The 24,483-nt window shown below is 38.7% G+C and overlaps 1 protein-coding gene across 2 annotated transcripts in view; it reads left to right on the top strand.

Annotated features, from left to right (window-relative positions):
• The window catches only part of LOC133582515 (nucleoprotein TPR-like), a 113,177-nt gene that overhangs the window by 47,913 nt on the left and 40,781 nt on the right, over positions 1-24,483 (top strand). For both annotated transcript variants that reach the window (XM_061936565.2, XM_061936564.2), the window contains exons 28-39: positions 1,312-1,449; positions 6,240-6,371; positions 8,685-8,815; positions 12,228-12,429; positions 12,493-12,642; positions 14,744-14,857; positions 17,037-17,111; positions 17,240-17,440; positions 20,206-20,244; positions 20,322-20,516; positions 20,624-20,735; positions 23,858-24,051. In XM_061936565.2, the coding sequence (XP_061792549.1) occupies positions 1,312-1,449; positions 6,240-6,371; positions 8,685-8,815; positions 12,228-12,429; positions 12,493-12,642; positions 14,744-14,857; positions 17,037-17,111; positions 17,240-17,440; positions 20,206-20,244; positions 20,322-20,516; positions 20,624-20,735; positions 23,858-24,051 (1,683 nt within the window). The remainder of the gene's footprint in view (positions 1-1,311; positions 1,450-6,239; positions 6,372-8,684; positions 8,816-12,227; positions 12,430-12,492; positions 12,643-14,743; positions 14,858-17,036; positions 17,112-17,239; positions 17,441-20,205; positions 20,245-20,321; positions 20,517-20,623; positions 20,736-23,857; positions 24,052-24,483) is intronic.

Below are 24,483 nucleotides of genomic sequence, written 5' to 3'. Positions count from 1 at the left end.
CCTTTAGCATATCAGTGTGTGGAATTAAATGATGGAATGGATGAAGCATACTTGCCAACCTTGAGACCTCCAATTTCGGGAGGTGGGGGGGTTTGGGGGCGGGGCGTGGTTAAGAGGGGAGGAGTATATTGACCCAGGACACGTTGGGAAGACTATGTCTCCCGGCTGGCCTGGGAACGCCTCGGGATCCCCCGGGAGGAGCTGGACGAAGTGGCTGGGGAGAGGGAAGTCTGGGCTTCCCTGCTTAGGCTGCTGCCCCCGCGACCCGACCTCGGATAAGCGGAAGAAGATGGATGGATGGATGGATGGAGTATATTGACAGCTAGAATTCACCAAATCAAGTATTTCATATATATATATATATCTACATCCTGAAAGTATGCAAACAAAACTGTGTTTAGGTAATTGATACTTCAAACTTGCATAAATAAATATTAAGGAATATAACATAACTTGGCTTCTGAGAGCTTCAAAATGTAATGAATAAAATGTTAAAGTTGTTGATAAACAAGCAATTATTTTAATAATTAAATATGGTCATTTTAAATGAATTATTATGATCATTTAAAATTAATTATTTCAAATATGTTTATTTTAATGTATAATTCTATGGCTGAATGTAATAAGGAGTCAGAAAAAATACAAATAAAAATATAATTAATTTTGATGTTTTTAGCTAAATATAGTAAAAATTATTATTATTATTTTTTAATTAATGTATATATTTATTTTTAGGTAAGATAAACATAATAATACAATTTATCTCTAGTCTGGATGATTTAGTTCTTGTCACCCTGTTGTCCTCCTGTCATGAAAAAAGGCTGTCCTCACTCAGGTAGCATGGAGCTGGAGGGGGCGTGGCCTCCAGCTCAGGCTGAAAATCGGGAGATTTTCGGGAGAATATTTGTCCCGGGAGGTTTTCGGGAGAGGCGCTGAATTTCGGGAGTCTCCCGGAAAATTCGGGAGGGTTGGCAAGTATGGGATGAAGTAAAAAAGTGAAACATTGTACTGATATGATCCACTTTAAGAGCTTGTTCAAAATAAGATATTCTTCATCTCAGTATGTTAATAATGACTGACTTCATCCATTATATATTACAAAACTGTTGTATTACTCATTCACGGATGTCATTTGACTATAAAAAATAAGTCAGTAAATGATGTATATATTTGTAAACGTTCTGGAGTGGGAAAGGGGTAAGAATAAACTCTACTTCTTCTTACTCCTTTTGGGACATGTCAAGTGAAATGGTGTGATGTATTATGCTGTAAGTGTGTTCATGTTCCAAATAAAGTGCTCTCTCTCCTCAGACCACAGCCAAGACTCTGGCTCAGCATGAGGGACAGTTGAAGAACTTGGAGAACATGAGTGCCCTCCAAGAAACCAACAAGATGCTGAAGATGGAGCGAGTGAAGCTAGAGCAGGAGTTGCAACAAGCACAGGCTAAAGTAAGACTGACAACTCACAAATAATCACACAATCTTCTTGTTTTTGGCCGCAATGTGCAATTGGCATTTTTTGACAAATCCCATCTCTTTAGTGGCCGTTCCCCTTACAAAAAACAATTCTAATGTGAATGCAGTCTGACCCGCACATACTGCAGTGTTTATGCAAGTAAATGGCTTCAGTCTCAGTACTGCCGCAGTTGAAGGATTTTGTGCAATCAAAATGATTGCGGGTAGAAGATTAAGAAGGAAGAGGGCAAGTATTTTGGCTCTGGCAGTTTTACGGGATATTTTGCTCGGTGCGAGCAGTCGGAGAAAGAAGTGGTGGAACTTTAATTCGAGATACTAAAACATATTATTTTCACCTGTTTTCTGCTCCGTCGTCTACTGTTTATTTTGTAACTCTATCGTGGCAAATAATTCTGACTTTTTGATGACGTTCTGGTCGGAAGAATGCAACCTTAGTGCGGGAGCGTTCACATTGAGGTCGCATCGCATATATATCTGATTTTTTATTTATTTATCTCCTTCCTTGATGTGCATTTTTGATCAATAGACAATTAAACTTTAGCAACAAAGCACATTTTACACACCTATGATTGAGAAGGAGCAGGAAAATCTTATATTTCCTGCCCCCTTCAACATAATAAGTAGTTAATGGATAGCCCAGATTCACAAGCATACAAATACATCCAAATATCATGAAAACAAACAAAAAACACACAAAAAAACCAACAAGTGCAAAACTTCATGAAGTACAAACCGAACAAAAAATATGTGTTTATACTTCTCACGGGATGATACAAAACCAGACAAAAAATAAGTAAAATAATAAATATAAAGCAAAATGTAAACATATGATCTTATTGTTCTGTCTTTATATCTTTTTTCAATTGGAATATATTTCTACAATCTTTGATCTCATTGTAAAGAGAATTCCACCACTGATATACACATTTGTTTTAAACTTGTCCTTGAATACTGATGTTGGAAATGACCTTTTCTTCTACGCTCTTCATTCTCACAAGTCATGACAAACATTTGTTGTACATTTACTGCTAATGTTTGACTTTTAGCCTTAAACATGACACATCATGTCTGTAACTTTACTAGCTCCTGTAGTTTCAATAAAGCAGAATTAATAAATAATATGTTAGTGTGTTCTAAGTAATCTACTTTATCAATAATCCTGATAGCTCTTTTCTGTAGTTGATACTATTGCCTTTATGTTACTCTTATATGTGTTCCCCCACACTTTGTTACTCTTATATGTGTTCCCCCACACTTTATGTTACTCTTATGTGTTCCCCCACACTTTATGTTACTCTTATATGTGTTCCCCCACACTTTATGTTACTCTTATGTGTTCCCCCACACTTTATGTTACTCTTATGTGTTCCCCCACACTTTATGTTCCTCTTATATGTGTTCCCCCACACTTTATGTTACTCTTATGTGTTCCCCCACACTTTATGTTACTCTTATGTGTTCCCCCACACTTTATGTTACTCTTATGTGTTCCCCCACACTTTATGTTACTCTTATATGTGTTCCCCTACACTTTGTTACTCTTATATGTCCCCCCACACTTTATGTTACTCTTATATGTTCCCCCACACTTTATGTTACTCTTATATATGTTCCCCCACACTTTATGTTACTCTTATATGTGTCCCCCCACACTTTATGCTACTCTTATGTGTTCCCCCACACTTTATGTTACTCTTATGTGTTCCCCCACACTTTGTTACTCTTATGTGTTCCCCCACACTTTATGTTACTCTTATATGTGTTCCCCCACACTTTATGTTACTCTTATGTGTTCCCCCACACTTTATGTTACTCTATGTGTTCCCCCACACTTTATGTTACTCTTATATGTGTTCCCCCACACTTTATGTTACTCTTATGTGTCCCCCCACACTTTATGTTACTCTTATATGTGTTCCCCCACACTTTATGTTACTCTTATATGTGTTCCCCCACACTTTATGTTACTCTTATGTGTTCCCCCACACAGTAGCTGATATATGGCAATATAAGTGCACAATACAATATCCACACAATTTATATCCACATGTGAAAGAGGCCTGGGTGGGATAGGAAAAAATTGGGAATTGACATTAAAAAATGCGACACATGTCACATATGGGCAAAGGAATGTGAAATGATGTGCAGTGTGAAGAAGGCCTTAGGCTACATTCACACTGCAGGGTAAGATGTCCAATTCACATTTTTTCTTTGGTCAAATCCCATCTTTTTATGTAGTCTGTCAAATGACAAAAAAAATGCGAGGTCTGATGTGAATGCAGTCTGACTCGCATGCAGACACCATGTCCTACAGGCGCCTTTGTGGCAATTTCAAGGATTTTGTGCAATCAAAGTCAACATTTGATGAAGTGAGTTATTGAAGGTAGAAGATTAAGAAGGAAGAGGGTTAGGATTGTGGCTCTCACAGTTAGTGGAACATTTGATTTGACGTCTGTTCCAAAGAGCGTGTGGGCAATCAATTGGAAACAGGAGTGCTGAAACATTGACGCGAGTTCCCGTTTTCTGCTCATTTTGCAACTATTTATTTTGCAACCGTCTATTTTGGCGAAGAACTATCGCTTTTGGATGATGTATTAGTCGGATGAACGAGAGTCATTTGTTAAAACTGCAGTCTCATCAGATACTTATCTGATTCATCGCCACATACGGAAGAGGCCTCGGTCGCTTTTGGAGAATTTCGGAATTGCACTGTTCACATTGACATGAAAAAATCCTAAATGGGCAAAAAATTCGATATATTTGACCTGCAGCGTGAGCAAAGCCTTAGATTCTGAGTTAGTCATAATGCAGGAGCAGATCATTCTGCCTTCACAGATATAAACACGTGCACACATATTTGACTGTATCATACTTTACAGTTGCATGCCTTGTTAATTAATCATGGATGTCATGAAAAACTGCAGTAAAACGTAGCACGGTTAGTATTACCGTTTTAAATTGAAAAGATTGTTAAACCCTGATCGATAACGCTTTGATTAACTTTACTGCTAACGCTAGTTTAAATGCTATAATGAAAACAAGCAAGATGAACCTCCTCCCCCATTAACAAAAACATTCCCCAGTCTAAACTCATATAAACATACTACTGTCTGAGCAACTTGTGCACATCAAACCTACAGTCTGTGCTCTTAGGAAAAAAGATGGCTCTGTACTCCAATATGACAACAGGAAGTGATTTTGCGTGACGTCACGTAAACCGGACGTGACACATCCAATACACATTTTTTTCTTTACCATTGGAAAAAAACACTAATACTAATAATACATACTTAAACATCCAAAAATAATATGGCTCCTAAGTACCGGTAGCCAGAACAATATTATTATTATATAACAACAAGAAAGTATATTGTGTGGCTATTTTTTATTAGAGCTGTCAAAAATTGAATGATCGTGATTTTTATGTGTAATGATTCTTAATCCAAGCAAAACATTTTAAAAAATTATATTTTTTTCTGTCCTTCCCAGCCACTTTAGAAAACGTTTGGGTAGAATTTGATTAAACAAAACCAGTTTTCTTTTTAGTAGCATGGACATTCATCAGAGCTGTTTATTTATTGTTTCGAGGAATGTAGTCAATCATGGAACTGTCACCCGACGTTACTACAAAAGTACTGATTTTGAATCTATTCGGAATATAATCGTTACCACCAATAATGGTATTGCATCGAATCGTGTGGTGGCCAAAAATTCAGTGATACCGTGATAACGCAGTTTTGAGGACCAGTCATAGACAATTTAGAGTGAAAAGCAAATTTCATTTTCACTCGCATACAAAACATTCTAACTTGGATTGTTTCCCTGGCTTGGAGACTCTCCCGAAGGACAGTGCAGCAAAGACACAACAAACTCCCTTCTTGTCTCTCATGGACACACACCTGTTGTTGTTGACTTTGGACTGACTGGCAAGAACACCAAGGCCGCGGAAGCAGAGACACACTACAGGCTTACACACACACTTGCAACCACAAAAATATACGCCACACACAAATACCCCACCCCCAATCCAACGGCCTCGACGCTGTTGCGAGTTTGTTGTAATTAAATGTAACGTTTTTATGTGTGCATTGCAAGTGAGGTTTTTTCCCCCTTGGACTCAGTCTGGACCCCCTCCCGTGGGTCCAGCCTTTGACTGATATTTTTTTACTCTTACCCCCTTTCCCAATATCACCATTTTCACACCTTTTTTTAAAGGAGCGCCGTAAAAATGGCTGCTTCGTCGGCGGTCTCGTCTTGTCTCCCTGTAACGTATGTCTGCTCTTAGTGGGACTGTGCCGAAAATGTACTTTTCAGTTCTTATGTGTCTTGTGCATGTTAAGAATTGACAATAAATCATCTTGAATCTTGAATCTTGAATAACAAGCATGATAACTTTGGTGACAATAACAGTGATATTACATTTTCATATCGTTCAAAGATATCAATCCATAAACGATGAAATCGATTATTTTAGCCAGCTCTATTGAAAAGACAGGACTTTAAGTTGAATGTTTCATTCGTAAGATGTTTTTTCCAAATAAATGCACACAGATTCCAGCTGCATCACCTCCTGTTTATCCTAACTCAACTACGCCTTAACTTTGCTTTGACAGCCATATTAAATACATTAAACCAAACTTCTGAGAGCATTTGTATTCTCAATTGCAGACTAAATTGTAATTTAGTCGTCATTTTGAGCCAAATATGATTTTGGCAGAGTTAGACACGCTGTAAATGCTCATAATGTCTTCCCATTCCATCAGGTGAACAAGCTGGAGTCCAACATCGGCCCACTGCATGAGTCCATGGCTCAGCTTTCCGACAGAAATGGCTCCCTGCAGGCGGATAAGAGGTTGCTGGAGGAAGATCTTAAACACTGGAAAGCCAAAGTGCAGGTAGGGAGCACTGAGACCTTGGTCCAGACGGACTATGAAAGTCTTTACAGTAAAGGATGTCAAATATATTCTATTGTAATCCAACTGTGCTGACACCTACAGTGCAACCTCCATTTACGAACCCCTCTAAGTGAGAACCTTTCGGTTTACGAACCTTAAGATTGCACCAAATGCATCACTTCGGCGCCTGCAGGCAAAAAGCAGGGCAAAACATTGCTGCACAGGAAGAATCACGTCTCAACGCTCCAGCATGTGTGCCTTGTCTTTATGTTTTCCCAATAAGAGTGCCAAAAACTTAACAGACCAGCGTGGTTGAAAAAAGACTATTTGCAGGTTAAATGGCTCTCACAGGCATGAGTAAGTAACCACATCAAGTTTGAATTGTCTTTTATGGAAAAAGTTGCCAGAGCAGACTTATTTAACACTATCTCTCCTCTGTCTAGCGCCGCCCCCTTCCAAAACATACACACGCCGAAACGGCACCGTTTCTTTTCCCTTTGTCTGCTCCTTTCTCGTTATTTGTCTGCTGTTGTTAATGTGGCTATAAAGTTGATTATTGTAACAATATGGTTGTTAAAGTTAAGGATTATGTGTTTTTGTTTGTGAGAGGGCACCATAGGGACTTCTCTGTGTGAATGTGTGAAGAGCATATAGCAACTTCTTGTTTTTGACTTTGTTATTACATAGAAAGTTGACCTTGTTATGTTCATTTGATATGCACTATTTTATTAGAAATTTCCTAATCAAGTAGTCAAACAAAATCATCTTTCTTAGATGTATACAGTACAGGCCAAAAGTTTGGACACACCATCTCCTCATTCAATCTTTATTTTCATGACTATTGTCGGAGGCAGATATTTACATATATCCGTATTTAAGTGTTACTTCTTTAATTTCATAATCATATTCAGCTAGTGTTTTTCTTCCAATTGTGGTCTTTTGGTTGTCTGCAAATACTGTGTGCTAACCTTGAGTGTGGAATGTAAGGAGGAGAGGTACTCCTTCTTTTATCTCTTCTTATGTCCAGGTGCGCAGGACAATGGGCATGTATTTGGGCTGGAAAGACAAGACAGGGTGGGAGGGAGAGAGACATTATAGAAGAGAAGGTTTCCATTTTTTAGATCAGACCATCTTAGCTGCGTGATTGAATGTTCTATGCTGGACTGGTCTCATTTATATTTACAAAGCTTTGCAAATATATTACAAAATACCTATTCTGTCTCTGGTGGTTCTTTTACTCAGCTTTAAGTGTCGTAAAGAGCTTGGGAGCGACGACCAGAAACTTGAATTCCCTGGGAGGAACAACTGGTCAAAACGCAACACTATTTACATTGTAGATTGTCACATCAAAACTATGAATGAACACATGTGGAGTTATGTACTTAACAAAAAAAGTGAAATAACTAAAAAAATGTTTTATAATCTAGTTTCTTCAAAATAGCCACCCTTTGATTACTGCTTTGCACACTTTTGGCATTCTCTCCATGAGCTTCAAGCACGCCTGTGAAGTGAAAACCATTTCAGGTGACTACCTCTTGAAGCTCATGGGGAGAATGCCAAGAGTGTGCAAAGCAGTAATCAGAGCAAAGGGTGGCTATTTTGAAGGAACTAGAATATAAAACATGTTTTCAGTTATTTCACCTTTTTATAAATGTGTTCATTCATAGTTTTGATGTGACAATCTACAATGTAAATAGTCATGAAAATAAAGAAAACACATTGAAAATTTGGCCTGTACTGTATATGAAAAGCTCGAGCATTTCAAAAGGCACGGGTCCCATCCATAGCAAAGTATGTAAGGAATAGGAAATAGGAAGAGAGATGTATTATTTTTTATACACTGATTACAAGGTGGGAGGGAGGTAGTAGGCTCTGTTTAGAGGGGGTGGAGAGCATACAATGGTGCACTGTTAACTGGAATGAAGACTTTCAAATGAGAAGACGAGAAGGGAGAAGATACTTTCACAGTGAGTCATGCAGACTTTTCACAGAACTACTGCAGTTTGTAATGGCATAGTGCCAGGATACATTGTTTTACATCACTTTTTATTGTGTTCAAAGTGTGCAAACTGTAGTAAAATATGGACTTTTTTCGAGGCTGCAACCCGTTATTCATATTTACATTCATGCTTCACTGCTTCACTATACAAACGTTTCCATTTACGAACCAATTTACGTTGTTAAATGGAGGTTCCACTGTAATTGACTATTTTGTCAATGTCCAACATGAATGTTCTTAGTCTGCGGTTGTCCTGTTGAAGAGCTTTCTGTGCCGCATGTCTTTACAATATTCTGCATTTGCCATCCCACCAGAAACTGATTAGCCAGCAGAAAGACTGCGACGTGGAGGAGAAGCAAAAGCTCACCACTGAAAAGGAGGCCCAGCAGCGGCGCATCATCCAGCTTGTCGAAGAGACAACCAAACTGAAGACTGAGCTGGCAAGGTAAAACTAATCCCACTGAGAACTAACCAACCAAAAGGACAATTAGTAGGACAACACGGCACTCATGGGCAAAATGTATTTAATCTGATCATAGTTCAGATTAGAATGTTACCGTGTACATGGACACTGAAAAAAATGGTCTGAATATGACGTGCATTGTCTTTAAATTGGACTACTTTAATTTGACATATATACCCTAATAGGAAAGGTGTGTTATTATTTGTGCTACGGCGCCACCTTTTGGACGAGTTTGCTCACTGCGGGTGCTGAAGAAGCAGTCGACTTCTACTGTAAACAAACGTGTATTTCTGCCTGTCTGACATTCTTTCCTTTTGTTCACTACTTTTGTTTTACCTTTCTTTTTTGAAATGAATAGAATGGAGATATTGTCATTATATTTGCATATAAGGAGATTAAGGACTCCAACGGTAGGAGCCTAAATGATGTTTAAGTTCATTTACATTTTATGGAAGGTGCTTTATGTTTATTCAGCCAAAAGGGGAGTATTTACTTTATTTAAATAATACGAAAATGTTTATATTACATGCTCAGAATAATTATAAGGTACACTTTATTTGTAATTATTACATTTGTCTGAATCATTTGATGACGTACTATTTTATACTGCTTTAATACAGTGAAGATTACGTAACTGTTTAATTGCATATATGGCGGAAGGATCTGTGTGGTAATAAGGTTTTGACACAATGTATTATGGGTAATGGCAGTTAGGTATGGTGGAATGGAGACTTACAGTTTTTGATCTTACTCTTACTTTTTCTAACTCTTTTTTACTGTAACAAACTCACTTTATTTTGCCATTCGTTTGTTCCCACATCGTTATTTTTTTTACGTTTTTGAAGGATTAAGTTGACAAGTAAACTACCGGTATACAAAATGAAGAGGAGCGTCTGGAGTTTTGTTTCTTGTTGCCGCAGCAAGCGGGAGCAAGAGAAAGTAGAGGAGCGTCAAGCTAAGGCTACATTAGGAATCTACAGTTACCGTGTACATGGACACTGAAAAAAATGGTCTGAATATGACGTGCATTGTCTTTAAATCGGACTACTTTAATTTGACATGTATACCCTAATAGGAAAGGTGTGTTATTATTTGTGTTACGGCGCCATCTTTTGGACGAGTTTACTCACTGCGGGTGCTGAAGAAGTAGTAGACTTCTACTGTAAACAAATGTGTATTTCTGCCTGTCTGACATTCTCTCCTTCTGTTCACTACTTTTGTTTTACCTCTCTTTTTTGAAATGAATAGAATAGAATGGAGTTTATTGTCATTATATTTGCATATAAGGAGATTAAGGACTCCAACGGTAGGAGCCTAAATGATGTTTAAGTTAATTTACATTTTATGGAAGGTGCTTTATGGTTATTCAGCCAAAAGGGGAGTATTTACTTTATTTAAATAATACGAAAATGTTTATATTGCATGCTCAGAATAATTATAAGGTACACTTTATTTGTAATTAGTACATTTGTCTGAATCATTTGATGACGTACTATTTTATACTGCTTTAATACAGTGAAGATTACGTAACTGTTTAATTGCATATATGGCGGAAGGATCTGTGTAGTAATAAGGTTTGGACACAATGTATTATGGGTAATGGCAGTCAGGTATGGTGGAATGGAGACACAGATTTTTTGATCTTACTCTTACTTTTTCTAACTCTTTTTTACTGTATAAAACTCGCTTTATTTTGCCATTCGTTTGTTCCCACATCGTTATTTTTTTACGTTTTTGAAGGATTAAGTTGACAAGTAAACTATACAAAACGAAGAGGAGCGTCTGGAGTTTTGTTTGTTGTTGCCGCAGCAAGCGGGAGCAAGAGAAAGTAGAGGAGCGTCAAGCTAAGGCTTCATTAGGAATCTACAGTTACCGTGTACATGGACACTGAAAAAGATGGTCTGAATATGACGTGCATTGTCTTTAAATTGGACTACTTTAATTTGACATGTATACCCTAATAGGAAAGGTGTGTTATTATTTGTGCTACGGCGCCATCTTTTGGACGAGTTTGCTCACTGCGGGTGCTGAAGAAGCAGTCGACTTCTACTGTAAACAAACGTGTATTTCTGTCTGTCTGACATTTTTTCCTCCTGTTCACTACTTTTGTTTTACCTCTCTTTTTTGAAATGAATAGAATAGAATATAATGGAGTTTATTGTCATTATATTTGCATATAAGGAGATTAAGGACTCCAACGGTAGGAGCCTAAATGATGTTTAAGTTTATTTACATTTTATGGAAGGTGCTTTATGTTTATTCAGCCAAAAGGGGAGTATTTACTTTATTTAAATAATACGAAAATGTTTATATTGCATGCTCAGAATAATTATAAGGTACACTTTATTTGTAATTATTACATTTGTCTGAATCATTTGATGACGTACTATTTTATACTGCTTTAATACAGTGAAGATTACATAACTGTTTAATTACATATATGGCGGAAGGATCTGTGTGTTAATAAGGTTTGGACACAATGTATTATGGGTAATGGCAGTCAGGTATGGTGGAATGGAGACACAGTTTTTTGATCGTACTCTTACTTTTTCTAACTCTTTCTTACTGTAACAAACTCGCTTTATTTTGCCATTCGTTTGTTCCCACATCGTTATTTTTTTTACGTTTTTGAAGGATTAAGTTGACAAGTAAACTATACAAAACGAAGAGGAGCGTCTGGAGTTTTGTTTGTTGTTGCCGCAGCAAGCGGGAGCAAGAGAAAGTAGAGGAGCGTCAAGCTAAGGCTTCATTAGGAATCTACAGTTACCGTGTACATGGACACTGAAAAAAATGGTCTGAATATGACGTGCATTTTCTTTAAATTGGACTATTTTAATTTGACATGTATACCCTAATAGGAAAGGTGTGTTATTATTTGTGCTACGGCGCCACCTTTTGGACGAGTTTACTCACTGCGGGTGCTGAAGCAGCAGTCGACTTCTACTGTAAACAAACGTGTATTTCTGCCTGTCTGACATTCTTTCCTTCTGTTCACTACTTTTCTTTTACCTCTCTTTTTTGAAATGGAGCCGTTTTGGGCCTTTTATTTCGGTTTGCTGTGCGTTCTCACGTTACATTCCAGGCTAGCGGTGAGCACTTGAAGTCGCTGTAAAGTCGTGAATAACACAGCTCGTTAAGACGACAACTGGATCCTTTCTTTGATTGTTACATCGACACATGATAGTCAATACCATACTTTTGTTTTTGCTAGTCTGGTATTCAAGCAACAACTCCTGTATATGTTCAATGTGGGCACTCATACGTTTAGTGTAGCCTACATCAGAGACATCATTTCAACCCGCATTTAGGAAGATCAAATCCAAATGACCATCAGCATAAATCACCTGGACTTGCTGTGGGAAATATCACTGATGACTATATTACGTCTTCCCAGATCCAGCACCAGCAGTAACTTGGCCCAGAGTCAGTTGAAAGGAGTGGTGACCCGTCTGACAGCAGAAAGAGACACTTTAAAGAAAGTCCTGGTGACCAAGAACAATGATATTCTGGAGAAGAACAAAACCATCACGCAGGTCAGGAAGATAGGCCGGCGCTACAGGACTCAGTACGAGGAGCTGATCGAGAAGCACAAGAAGGTGAGTTTCAGCGTGAGCGTCCATGTTTCCCCTCCTCAGCAACACCTCCTCCGTGTCTTGCAGCTGGTGGCGGACACAGCTGCTAAAGCGCAGAGTGAATCTGCTCCCAGCCAGGAGGTGCAACAGGAGCTCACCAAAAGCCAGGAGGAGCACAACAAGGTCAAAGAGGAGCTGACTACTCTGAAGGAGGAGATGCAGAAGAAAATGGAGGAAGTATGCAGCCTATTTTAGCCCTAAATCATAAGAAATTGATGCCTTTTTAGATGGTGCTGTGTCACTGGTGATTGTTGTTACCTCTGCCAGGAAGTGATGTAATCGTTGTCAGATAGTTAGCAATATAACTCACAAAGCTCTGGGCAGGATAACTGATTAGAATTTCTATTACACTAAATTACGTTAACATTATGCACATTATGCTGTATGCTAGGGGCCCAGCAGAAACAAAGACATTGACGAGAGGGTTCACTCAGTTCCTTTCATTTTGCTTTAGATACCGTGTTTTCCGGACTACAGAGTGTACCGGAATATAAGCCGCACACACTAAATTTTATTAGAATGTAAAATGGTAAATGGTAAATGGCCCTTTTCTACCTTCCTGGTACTCAAAGCGCTTTGACACTATTTCCACATTCACCCATTCACACACTGATGGCGGGAGCTGCCATGCTAATAACCGCGACTCATCAGGAGCAAGGGTGAAGTGTCTTGCTCAAGGACACAACGGACGTGACTACGTTGGGGATCAGACCAGGAACCCTCAGGTTGCTGGCACGGCCACTCTCCCAACTGCGCCACGCTGTTGTGAAATGAGTAATTTACACAGAAATACTTTATTAACGTTTATTTACATACTTTAATTGTTTCCACAAGGTGTCTGTAACAGGGCAGTAAAATGGATGACCAAACAAAACAGAAGTCATGGTCATGGACCCACTAGCTGCGCAAGCTAGGGGCGGCATGGCGTAGTGGGTAGAGCAACTGTGCCAGAAACCTGAGGGTTGCAGGTTCGCTCCCCGCCTCTTACCATCCAAAAATCGCTGCCGTTGTATCCTTGGGCGGGACACTTCACCCTTTGCCCCCGGTGCCACTCACACCGGTGAATTGTATGATGAATGATAGGTGGTGGTCGGAGGGGCCGTTGGCGCAAATTGCAGCCACGCTTCCGTCAGTCTACCCCAGGGCAGCTGTGGCTATGAAAGTAGCTTACCACCACCGGGTGTGAATGATTGATGGGTTCTACATGTAAAGCGACTTTGGGTACTTAGAAAAGCGCTATATAAATCCCAGTTATTAAGCTAGCTCTCCAATCAGCTAAACAGACTCAATAACTCCACGGTCACATTTTGGTGAATATACCAAACTAAAACAATACAAAAATAATGCCATTATTAGTAATGAATACCAACACAGACACTGGTAAATGTGTTAGCATATTAGCTGATGCTAACGACGCTAGCTTCATTACATTACGATAGCATGTACAAATATGCATGGAAACACTCTTACAGACATCACACATGGGACGCTTTAGTAAGTAAGAATTGTTTTAGTTGTATTGTAAAACTTACAATATAGAGAATCCATAGGAGTAGAAACGCTATGGATGATTCGAAGACAGAACGGCACTTCTACTTCCGGTTCAAAGCTTTAAACAGCAGGAAACACTTGACCCAGCTGCACCTGCAGTGAGCGAACTTTGTCCACAACATAGCCACATAGCACAAGCAATAACACACCATTTAAGTGTCTTTACACATGTTTAATGAAAACCACCAGGGAAGAAAAATACGTAAACTAGCCACACCGTTTTATAAGCCACAGGAGTCAAAGCGTAGGAAAAAAGTAGGCGGCTCTTAGTCCGGAATTTACGGCAGCTCAAAAAGTTAAAGGCAAATATTGATGGAACTTTCAAGGTGTCTGAAATGATTCATTACATTTTGCACCTGATCTGGAGAATTTCTCCTATGTTACTTTACGTTGACATTACCTACTTCTGTGTGTGTGTGTGTGTGTGTGTGTGTGTGTGTGTGTGTGTGTGTGTGTGTGTGTGTGTGTGTGTGTGTGTGTGTGTGTGTGTGTGTGTGTGTGTGTGTGTGTGCGCTCACATGCACTTCTCTGCGTTCAACCATTCCCTGAAGACACCGTGCAGCCTAGAACTACATCTTGCATGCTCATGGGGAGTGAACTTGACATGGAGGAACTAGAGATGACTTTAGTTCCATGACAAGAAGATGATGGATTTGAAGAATTCGACTCAACCAGCAATTCGCAAAAAAGACGGAATTTCATTTGACCTGTTTTTTTCCTTTGCCAGATCAAGAACTCCCAGCAAGAACTTCAAAACGCCCAGAAGGAAAACCAGCAGACCAAGGAAAAGATGCAGGAGATCCAAAACCAGCTGACACAGAACCAGAACCAGCTGACACAGGTGATGCAACCATTTTAGCAGCAGTTTAATGTAGGTATTAACTTTACATTTGCTAAATAAAGACAGCAACAATGCAACTCTCCAAAATGCTGAATTAGTGAGAGCCCTGGACCTGGTCCTTTGCCAGATGGTCCCAGGTCAGGGACTGCAGAAGGAAATTAACCTTTGGCTACAATCTGGCACATTTACATGTTTAATGTTCATTAATGTACCAAAGATGTAACAAAGGTTGACTTACTGTCAGGAGCTTTATTTTACATCTATGAACAAGCTTAATGGTGTGTCGAGTGCCGGGCTCTTCAACTGACTGTACGGGGGCCAAATCCGGGTGGGGAATCGAACCAGTTCAAAACTTGAAAGAGACTTTAACATTTTTGCATCCAATTAAATAGAATAAAAAGTCCAGAGCGTTCCTGTTGAAGCAGTTTAATCAGATCCTTGTGTTAACATGTGAACCTCCTAAATGCCGGCACACTTGTATTTCTTTTCTGAAATGTGAAACTCTCACAATAGAAAAAAACCAAAAACAAATGTCCAATACAGAGAATGCTGATTCTTCAAATGAAAGCAATAGTGAATGGATATATATAATATATATATATATATATAATTAGCCTACAATCAAATGACTGTGTCGCAGGCTGACACAAACCATTGTTAAAAGAAATGCTAAATGTTAATATTCTACACATTTTTACAACATTGGAAAACATTAGTAAAACTTCTCAGAGTATGAGATAACTCCTGGAAATGACTGTCTTAGAAATGCCAAAGGTATAGATGTGTGTGTCCAAGTTAAAAGAATTGGCAGGCTGTCTTCTTCTTCTGATTTATTACAATCTTTGCAAGCTGGCTAGCGTTTGCTGTGGTCTGGAACAACATGGCACACAAACAACTATGAGAAATGCAGTCAATATTTCATACAGATAATGTGTCATGAGACATGTAAATATAAATGAAATACACAGAGGTCATAAGTAAAGGACATTAAATGAACTCAAATTAAGCTACAAACGAGACCTAATGATGCAATATGTACATACAGCTAGCTTAAATAGCATGTTAGCATTGATTAGCTTGCAGTTATGCAATCATGTCTGATAAACACTCCACACAAGTCAATAACATCAACAAAGCTCACCTTTGTGCATTCACACACAGTATAAAACGTTTGGTGTGCATTCACGCACAGTATAAAACGTTTGGTGGACAAAATGAAACAAAGAAGGAGTGGCATAAAAGTGTTGTCTTATTTGTATTTGACTCCGTGTGATTTATCAAGACTGAAACTGATCGTGGTTGTTGTTTTTGGGTCAAAAAATATGGTAACACTTTAGTATGGGGAACATATTCACCATTAATTAGTTGCTTATTAAGTAATTTAGAGTTATTTGGACACTAGGGGAAAATATAAGGGTTAGTTAGGGTTACTAATAAGCAATAATTCTGAGGTTATTGAGGGAAGACTTAGTTAATGGCTTATTGCTTGTATAATAAGGCCATGCAGAATAAGGCATTAATAAGTACTTAATAATGACTAATTAAGAGCCAATATGTTACTAATTTGCATGTTAATAAGAAACTAATTAATGGTGAATATGTTCCCCATACTAAAGTGTTACCAAATATATGTATATTTTCAAATTTATCGCGATTCTTTTTTGTAACGATTCTTAATCAATTTAATTATTTATTTATTTATTATTTAATCTGTCTTGTCCAGCCACTCAGACAAATCATATAGTAAATGTAGATGATCTATATCTGCTGTACACTTTTACTTTAGAAAAGAGAAGTGTTGGATACTTCTCTTGTTGTCTTATTTGTTTGTATTTGACTTTATTAAATGTTTGGCTAGAATTTTATTAAACAAAACCAGTTTTCTTTTAAATAATCTAAAGATGTATCAGAGATGTTTGTCTATTTTATGTAGGAATGTAGTTCATCATAGAACTGGCACATAATGTTTATACAAAAAAGTATTGATTCTGAATGGGGAATCGATTCTGAATGGAATCATTACCCCCAAGAATGGAATGGTGTGGGTCCCTCCAGGAATGGAATGGTGTGGGTCCCTACAAGACTATTGCTGGGTGATCAACAACAATATAGTATTTTTGCCTCTGTACCAAACATGAAGTCAAATACACCAACTTGTCTCTGATGTGGTTTTGTGCAGGTTCAAAGCCAGTTGACCCAGGCACAGACCCAGGTGCTGCAGAGTCAGAAAGAGGTTCAACAATCCAAGACCCAAGTAAGAAACATTCGCAGCGCCTGTCATTTCATAAACACACCAAAATATAGTTCTGGGACTATTTCTGACTTGTATAAAGGTTTTTGACAACCGCTGTTTACAGCCCTGCATTCTTGTCCAAATTACAGATACAGAACCAGATGAAGTCAAATCTGGCCCAGGCGCTGACCCGTCAGAACCAGATTCAGTCGCTGCAGAAGGAGGTCCAGCAGGCCAAAGAGTCTCTCCAACAGAACCTGAAAAGTCAGAAGGAGCTGCAGGAAGGCCAGCAAACACGTCAGCAGGAGGTCAACAACCTCAAGACCTCTTTGAGCCAAGCAGAAAGTCAGGTGAGTTACGGCTAGGGATGAGTACTCTTCACATTTGAACCCATGCCAATAATTGTCAGGTTCAAACGCTGATGACATCTATTAAACAAGACAAGAAGCAAGGAATTAAACAGAGACAGAATTAAATTTGGCTCGATTGAGGAGAGACGTCTAGACTGTACTCTTTGTACAGTCTCACCACGCTCTGGCGAAAGATTGTACGCCTCCTCTTTTATTTGGACTTTCCCTGATTACATGGCAACAGCTGTTTCTAAGGGACGGGGGCCGTAAACAGGTGCTGCCTTTGGCCACAAAACAGTTAAAGGAAAAGGTCGTAAAACAGTTCAAAGAAGAGGTCCCTGTAGGGGAGTCAGGTCCTGCTTCCTCTTCGCTTTGTAGATCTCGGGTCCAGACAATATCTTTTTTGTTGATCACAATACATCAAAGAAACAGAACACCTTCATGTTGCTTCCCATCCTACACAGTGGAGTTTTACAAGCCTTCTTCTTGGTAGGATCACAGACAGCTTTTGTCTTCTTGCTGGGCAAGCTGAACTCAATGTAACACAAAGTTTTGTGATAACTAAGATACAATTATTCTAACAATAATGATATCAACAATACCAATTTTCCAGGTACTTTTGTGTGTGTTAATTCATTTTAATTGTTTGATAGTAAAATATTCTTCTTAATTGTAACATTTGAGTCTCATTTGCAATGCAGTTGCACTTCCAAGACATCAGATGGCAGTACTGTCTGTGGTATGTTGTCCAACCAGGAAGTAGCTTTCTCCAGAAAGTTGAATGTGGTATGTGGCGCCCTACAATGTGTTTATACTGTAAGCATTGGGCTTATTACACAGCGGCTGTTTGATTGTAAGATTCATTTCAGTTGTAGTTTTCATTTGGAGGTGTTAGAATTGCCATGTAAAATTGCTGATGCTAATAGGCAAATCCAATGTAAATTAGCATCAAACTAACGCATTTTGGAAGATTGGAGCCTTGCTTTACGTCAAGGAGTTTCCTACCTAGCATACTTGCTTTGTTAGTGTTGAAAATGGCAACATTACTTAGAGAGTTTGACTGAGTCCTCTCTCAGTGCTGCTTGACTGATTGTTTACATGAACCGGTGTTATTGACAAATGGAACCATTGGATTTTACATGAATCGTTACCCAATTTGGTCTGTGCCTGTAAAACTACCGAATGTGGTACTCATCCCCAGCACATTACAGCTGTTTGATTGTAACATTCTTCTTAGTTGTACTTTTCAGTACCAAATTTGGAGGTGTTGGAATCGCCATGTAAAATCGCTGATTCTAATAGTAGCCTGTCTATGGCAAATCCAATGTAAATTAGCATCAAGCTAACGCATTTTTAGAAGAGTAGAGCCTTGCTTTATGTATGATCGTTTGCTACCAAGCTTACTTGCTTTGTTGGGGTTGAAAATAGCAACTTTGCTTAGAGTTTGGCTGAGTCGGCCATGAATGATTGTTGTTTAGTCTGCAACCGGACGTGACGTCACATGCAACAAAGGTATGGAAATACGGCACCGTTTGATTTTACATGGATTGTTACCCGGTATTACAGATGGAATTTGGTCGGTGCCTGTAAAACTACCGAATTTGGTAGCCATCCCCAGCACATTACAACCGTTTGATTGTAACATTCTTCTTAGTTGTACTTTTTAGTACCAAATTTAGAGGTTTTGAAATCGCCATGTAAAATCGCTGATGCTAATAGTAGCCTGTCTATGGCAAATCCAATGTAAATTAGCATCAAGCTAACGCATTTTTAGAAGAGTAGAGCCTTGCTTTATGTATGATCTTTTGCTACCAAGCTTACTTGCTTTGTTGAGGTTGAAAATAGCAACGTTGCTTAGAGTTTGGCTGAGTCGGCTATGAATGATTGTTGTTTAGTCTGCAACCGGACGTGACGTCACATGCAACAAAGGTATGGAAATACGGCACCGTTTGATTTTACATGGATTGTTACCCGGTATTACAGACGGAATTTGGTTGGTGCCTGTAAAACTACCGAATGTGGTAGCCATCCCCAGCACATTACAGCAGTTTGATTGTAACATTCTTCTTAGTTGTACTTTTTAGTACCAAATTTAGAGGTTTTGAAATCGCCATGTAAAATCGCTGATGCTAATAGTAGCCTGTCTATGGCAAATCCAATGTAAATTAGCATCAAGCTAACGCATTTTTAGAAGAGTAGAGCCTTGCTTTATGTATGATCTTTTGCTACCAAGCTTACTTGCTTTGTTGAGGTTGAAAATAGCAACGTTGCTTAGAGTTTGGCTGAGTCGGCTATGAATGATTGTTGTTTAGTCTGCAACCGGACGTGACGTCACATGCAACAAAGGTATGGAAATACGGCACCGTTTGATTTTACATGGATTGTTACCCGGTATTACAGACGGAATTTGGTCGGTGCCTGTAAAACTACCGAATGTGGTAGCCATCCCCAGCACATTACAGCCGTTTGATTGTAACATTCTTCTTAGTTGTACTTTAGAGGTTTTAAAATCGCCATGTAAAATCGCTGATGCTAATAGTAGCCTGTCTATGGAAAATCCAATGTAAATTAGCATCAAGCTAACGCATTTTCAGAAGAGTAGAGCCTTACTTGACGTATGGATCGTTTGCTACCAACCGAATACCGATGGAATGTGGTCTGTGCCTATAAAAGTGTTGAATTCGGGTCCCATCCGGTGTGACTAAGGCGCCAAGTTAAGGTTTTCTGTGCAACACTTTCAGAATGACATGCTTTTTTCCAAACAGGCCTCTGAGCTCCGAAAGCAGGTGGACACCCTGCAGAAGGTAAATATATTATCGTACACAATAACAAGTCATTGTATGTCGCAGAATTGCGATAAAGGATAGTTATTGTTCATCAGATGACAAAGGAGCATGAGGCAAAAAGCAAGCGCCTGGAGGAACAGCTGCAGGAAGAAAAGCAAGCCAATGAAGTCCTCAGAGCTGCACAGGCTAACCAGAACCAGAGTGCCCAGTCGGCCCAGGCCGGGGACAATAATACTGCACCTGACGCTAGTCAGGCACTACAGGAGGATCTTGCAAAACTCCGACAAGAGGTACCGTTTGGCTGAGAGATGCATTTGAAGAATTGTTACTAGTGACCATGAACATTTCCACAGGATGGTAATAAGTGAGTCTATTTAATGGTATTGTTTGTGTGCAGATGTCTGACAGCAAGCTCAGAGAGGAGCAACTCAGACAGCAGATTGCTGACAAAGAGGAGAAGACCAAGAAAGCCTTTGTTGGAGCCAAGGCCAAAATCAGCCAGCTGAACTGTAGGTTTCACTTTCACATGTGCACACCTTTATGACCATCAATTACACCATTTCACTATTTATTCTACTCTACTTTGAATATAGTTTGAAAAAACCTGGATATAAACTAGTAACTAATAAACCACAACAAGTAAAATAATAGCAATAACAATACATTTAAGACTGAGACTTAGACTTAGACTTCCTTTTTATTGTCATTCAAATTTGAACTTTACAGTCTCAGATAAGAACAAAATTTCATTGCATAAGCTCATGGTAGTGCAGGATAAAAAAGCAATAGGGTGCATATATAAATACATAAATAGGTTACTGTACAGATAAATATATTGCACTTTTTCACATTTAAATAACAATAGCAAAATAAAAAACAATGAAAGCCAGTTTTTCCAGTTTTTAATTCAGTTTTTTTTGTTTACCTTTTACACTTATTTTACCACCATGGAGTGGGATTTTTGTGTCAAATAAAATTGATTTTTTTTTTTAATTAAATGCAAAAATCCTCACATTTGGTGCAATATATTGTTGGACAGTTTTGACCAGTATTTTATGGCAAAGCATAATAATAGTGTAAATGTATCAATAAGTGCTTTAAGTACACTATGCTTGTGTAAGGTACTTTATTTCATTAGCACAGACCGACCGGATGTGGCGCACCTCGCTTTTATTGTGAAGGAGGAGCGTGTGTTGTGCTGTTGTTCTCAGCTTGGCGAGTAAAGACACAACTTGAGGCTGCGAAAAAACAAGCAAGCCTCAACTTGTGACTGCTGTTTGTACATTGATGTTACATCCATGATGTCGTTCACAACAACACAAACAGATGACATGTGTTGTGTGTGTATGATTGTTTGTACATTGATGTTACATCCATGATGTCGTTCACAACAACACAACATAAGACATGTGTTGTGTGTGTATATGATTGTTTGTACATTGATGTTACATCCATGATGTCGTTTACAACAACACAACAGATGACATGTGTTGTGTGTGTATGATTGTTTGTACATTGATGTTACATCCATGATGTAGTTCACAACAACACAACAGATGAGATGTGTTGTTGTGTATGATTGTTTGTACATTGATGTTACATCCATGATGTCGTTCACAACAACACAACAGATGACATGTGTTGTGTGTGTATGATTGTTTGTACATTGGTCTTACGTGGATGATGTCGTTCACAACAACACAAGCAGATGACATGTGTTGTGTGTGTATGATTGTTTGTACATTGATGTTACATCCATGATGTCCTTCACAACAACACAACAGATGACATGTGTTGTGTGTGTATGATTGTTTGTACATTGATGTTACATCCATGATGTCGTTCACAACAACACAACAGAGGACATGTGTTGTGTGTGTATGATTGTTTGTACATTGATGTTACATCCATGATGTCATTCACAACAACACAACAGATGACATGTGTTGTGTGTATATGATTGTTTGTACATTGATGTTACATCCATGATGTCATTCACAACAACACAACAGATGACATGTGTTGTGTGTATATGATTGTTTGTACATTGATGTTACATCCATGATGTCGTTCACAACAACACAACAGATGACATGTGTTGTGTGTGTATGATTGTTTGTACATTGATGTTACATCCATGATGTCGTTCACAACAACACAACAGATGACGTGTTGTGTGTGTATGATTGTTTGTACATTGATGTTACATCCATGATGTCGTTCACAACAACACAACAGATGACGTGTTGTGTGTGTGTATGATTGTTTGTACATTGATGTTACATCCATGACGTCGTTCACAACAGATGACATGTGTTGTGTGTGTGTATGATTGTTTATACATTGATGTTACATCCATGATGTCGTTCACAACAACACAACAGATGACATGTGTTGTGTGTGTATGATTGTTTGTACATTGATGTTACATCCATGATGTCGTTCACAACAGATGATGTGTTGTGTGTGTATGATTGTTTGTACATTGATGTTACATCCATGATGTTGTTCACAACAACACAACAGATGACATGTGTTGTGTGTGTATGATTGTTTGTACATTGATGTTACATCCATGATGTCGTTCACAACAGATGATGTGTTGTGTGTGTATGATTGTTTGTACATTGATGTTACATCCATGATGTCGTTCACAACAACACAACAGAGGACATGTGTTGTGTGTGTATGATTGTTTGTACATTGATGTTACATCCATGATGTCATTCACAACAACACAACAGATGACATGTGTTGTGTGTATATGATTGTTTGTACATTGATGTTACATCCATGATGTCATTCACAACAACACAACAGATGACATGTGTTGTGTGTATATGATTGTTTGTACATTGATGTTACATCCATGATGTCGTTCACAACAACACAACAGATGACATGTGTTGTGTGTGTGTATGATTGTTTGTACATTGATGTTACATCCATGATGTCGTTCACAACAACACAACAGATGACGTGTTGTGTGTGTATGATTGTTTGTACATTGATGTTACATCCATGATGTCGTTCACAACAACACAACAGATGACGTGTTGTGTGTGTGTATGATTGTTTGTACATTGATGTTACATCCATGACGTCGTTCACAACAGATGATGTGTTGTGTGTGTATGATTGTTTGTACATTGATGTTACATCCATGATGTTGTTCACAACAACACAACAGATGACATGTGTTGTGTGTGTGTATGATTGTTTGTACATTGATGTTACATCCATGATGTCGTTCACAACAACACGACAGATGACATGTGTTGTGTGTGTGTATGATTGTTTGTACATTGATGTTACATACATGATGTCGTTCACAACAACACAACAGATGACATGTGTTGTGTGTGTGTATGATACATTCTTCTATTGTGTTTAGTGATTATTGATTAGACATATTAGTGCTGTGTCAAATATAAAGTTGCAATTGTGACATCTAAAACTTCACTCAGTCACTCCTCATCTCTTTCACTGTCACTAACTCTGGAATTTGCACACACAATTTTTTCCGATTGTTACATTGTCACAATTGTGAGAAAGCGTAATGGAAGTAAAAGATGTATTAATTGTCCAGCCCTGAACTGAGTGAAGTCAATGTTTTTTTCCTTTGATTCAGCTGCCAGAGAGAACTTGAGAAAGGAAGTGGAAGAAGTGAAACAGAGCAAAGAGGAGTTGGAGGTGAGGATGAGTGCCCTGAAGTCTCAGTATGAAGGCAGACTTCTTCGACTTGACAAGGAGATGAGAGACCTGAGAGACAGTCAAACGCACAGCGACGCCCGAGACGAGAACCAGGACCAGAGTGGGTCTAAGGTAAGCATTCAGCGTTAATATTTATCATTATTCATGCGGAAAGTAAGAAAAATGTAAATATGACTCTTCTTGCTATGTCTGTGTGAATTATACAACTAAACTTATTTTTATTATGGGCCTGCTGCAATGTAAGCAGCCCATATTATTATTGCTCATACTTCAACTTTTATTATTCTTGTTCCGCACGTTTCTCTCACGCTTAATACGAGACCAAGTGGCCAACCGACCCCCACATATGTTATACCGTCGGAAAGGTCTCGGTAAGGGCAAGAGCAGTACTTCAAGTGGGGTACATTTCATGTTACCATAGCAACGCTATTCCGAAAACTAATCACTACGGGCCCATTGAATAGGTACGCACCTTTTTATAATGGCGAATATTTCCAGCTGACACTTGTTCATCTATTTTTACACTTTCTTTTTCCAATTCCG

The sequence above is a fragment of the Nerophis lumbriciformis genome, linkage group LG03, assembly GCF_033978685.3.
Source record: "Nerophis lumbriciformis linkage group LG03, RoL_Nlum_v2.1, whole genome shotgun sequence".
Classification (NCBI taxonomy): Eukaryota; Metazoa; Chordata; class Actinopteri; order Syngnathiformes; family Syngnathidae; genus Nerophis; species Nerophis lumbriciformis.
This window is presented reverse-complemented; position numbering and strand designations above follow the sequence as displayed.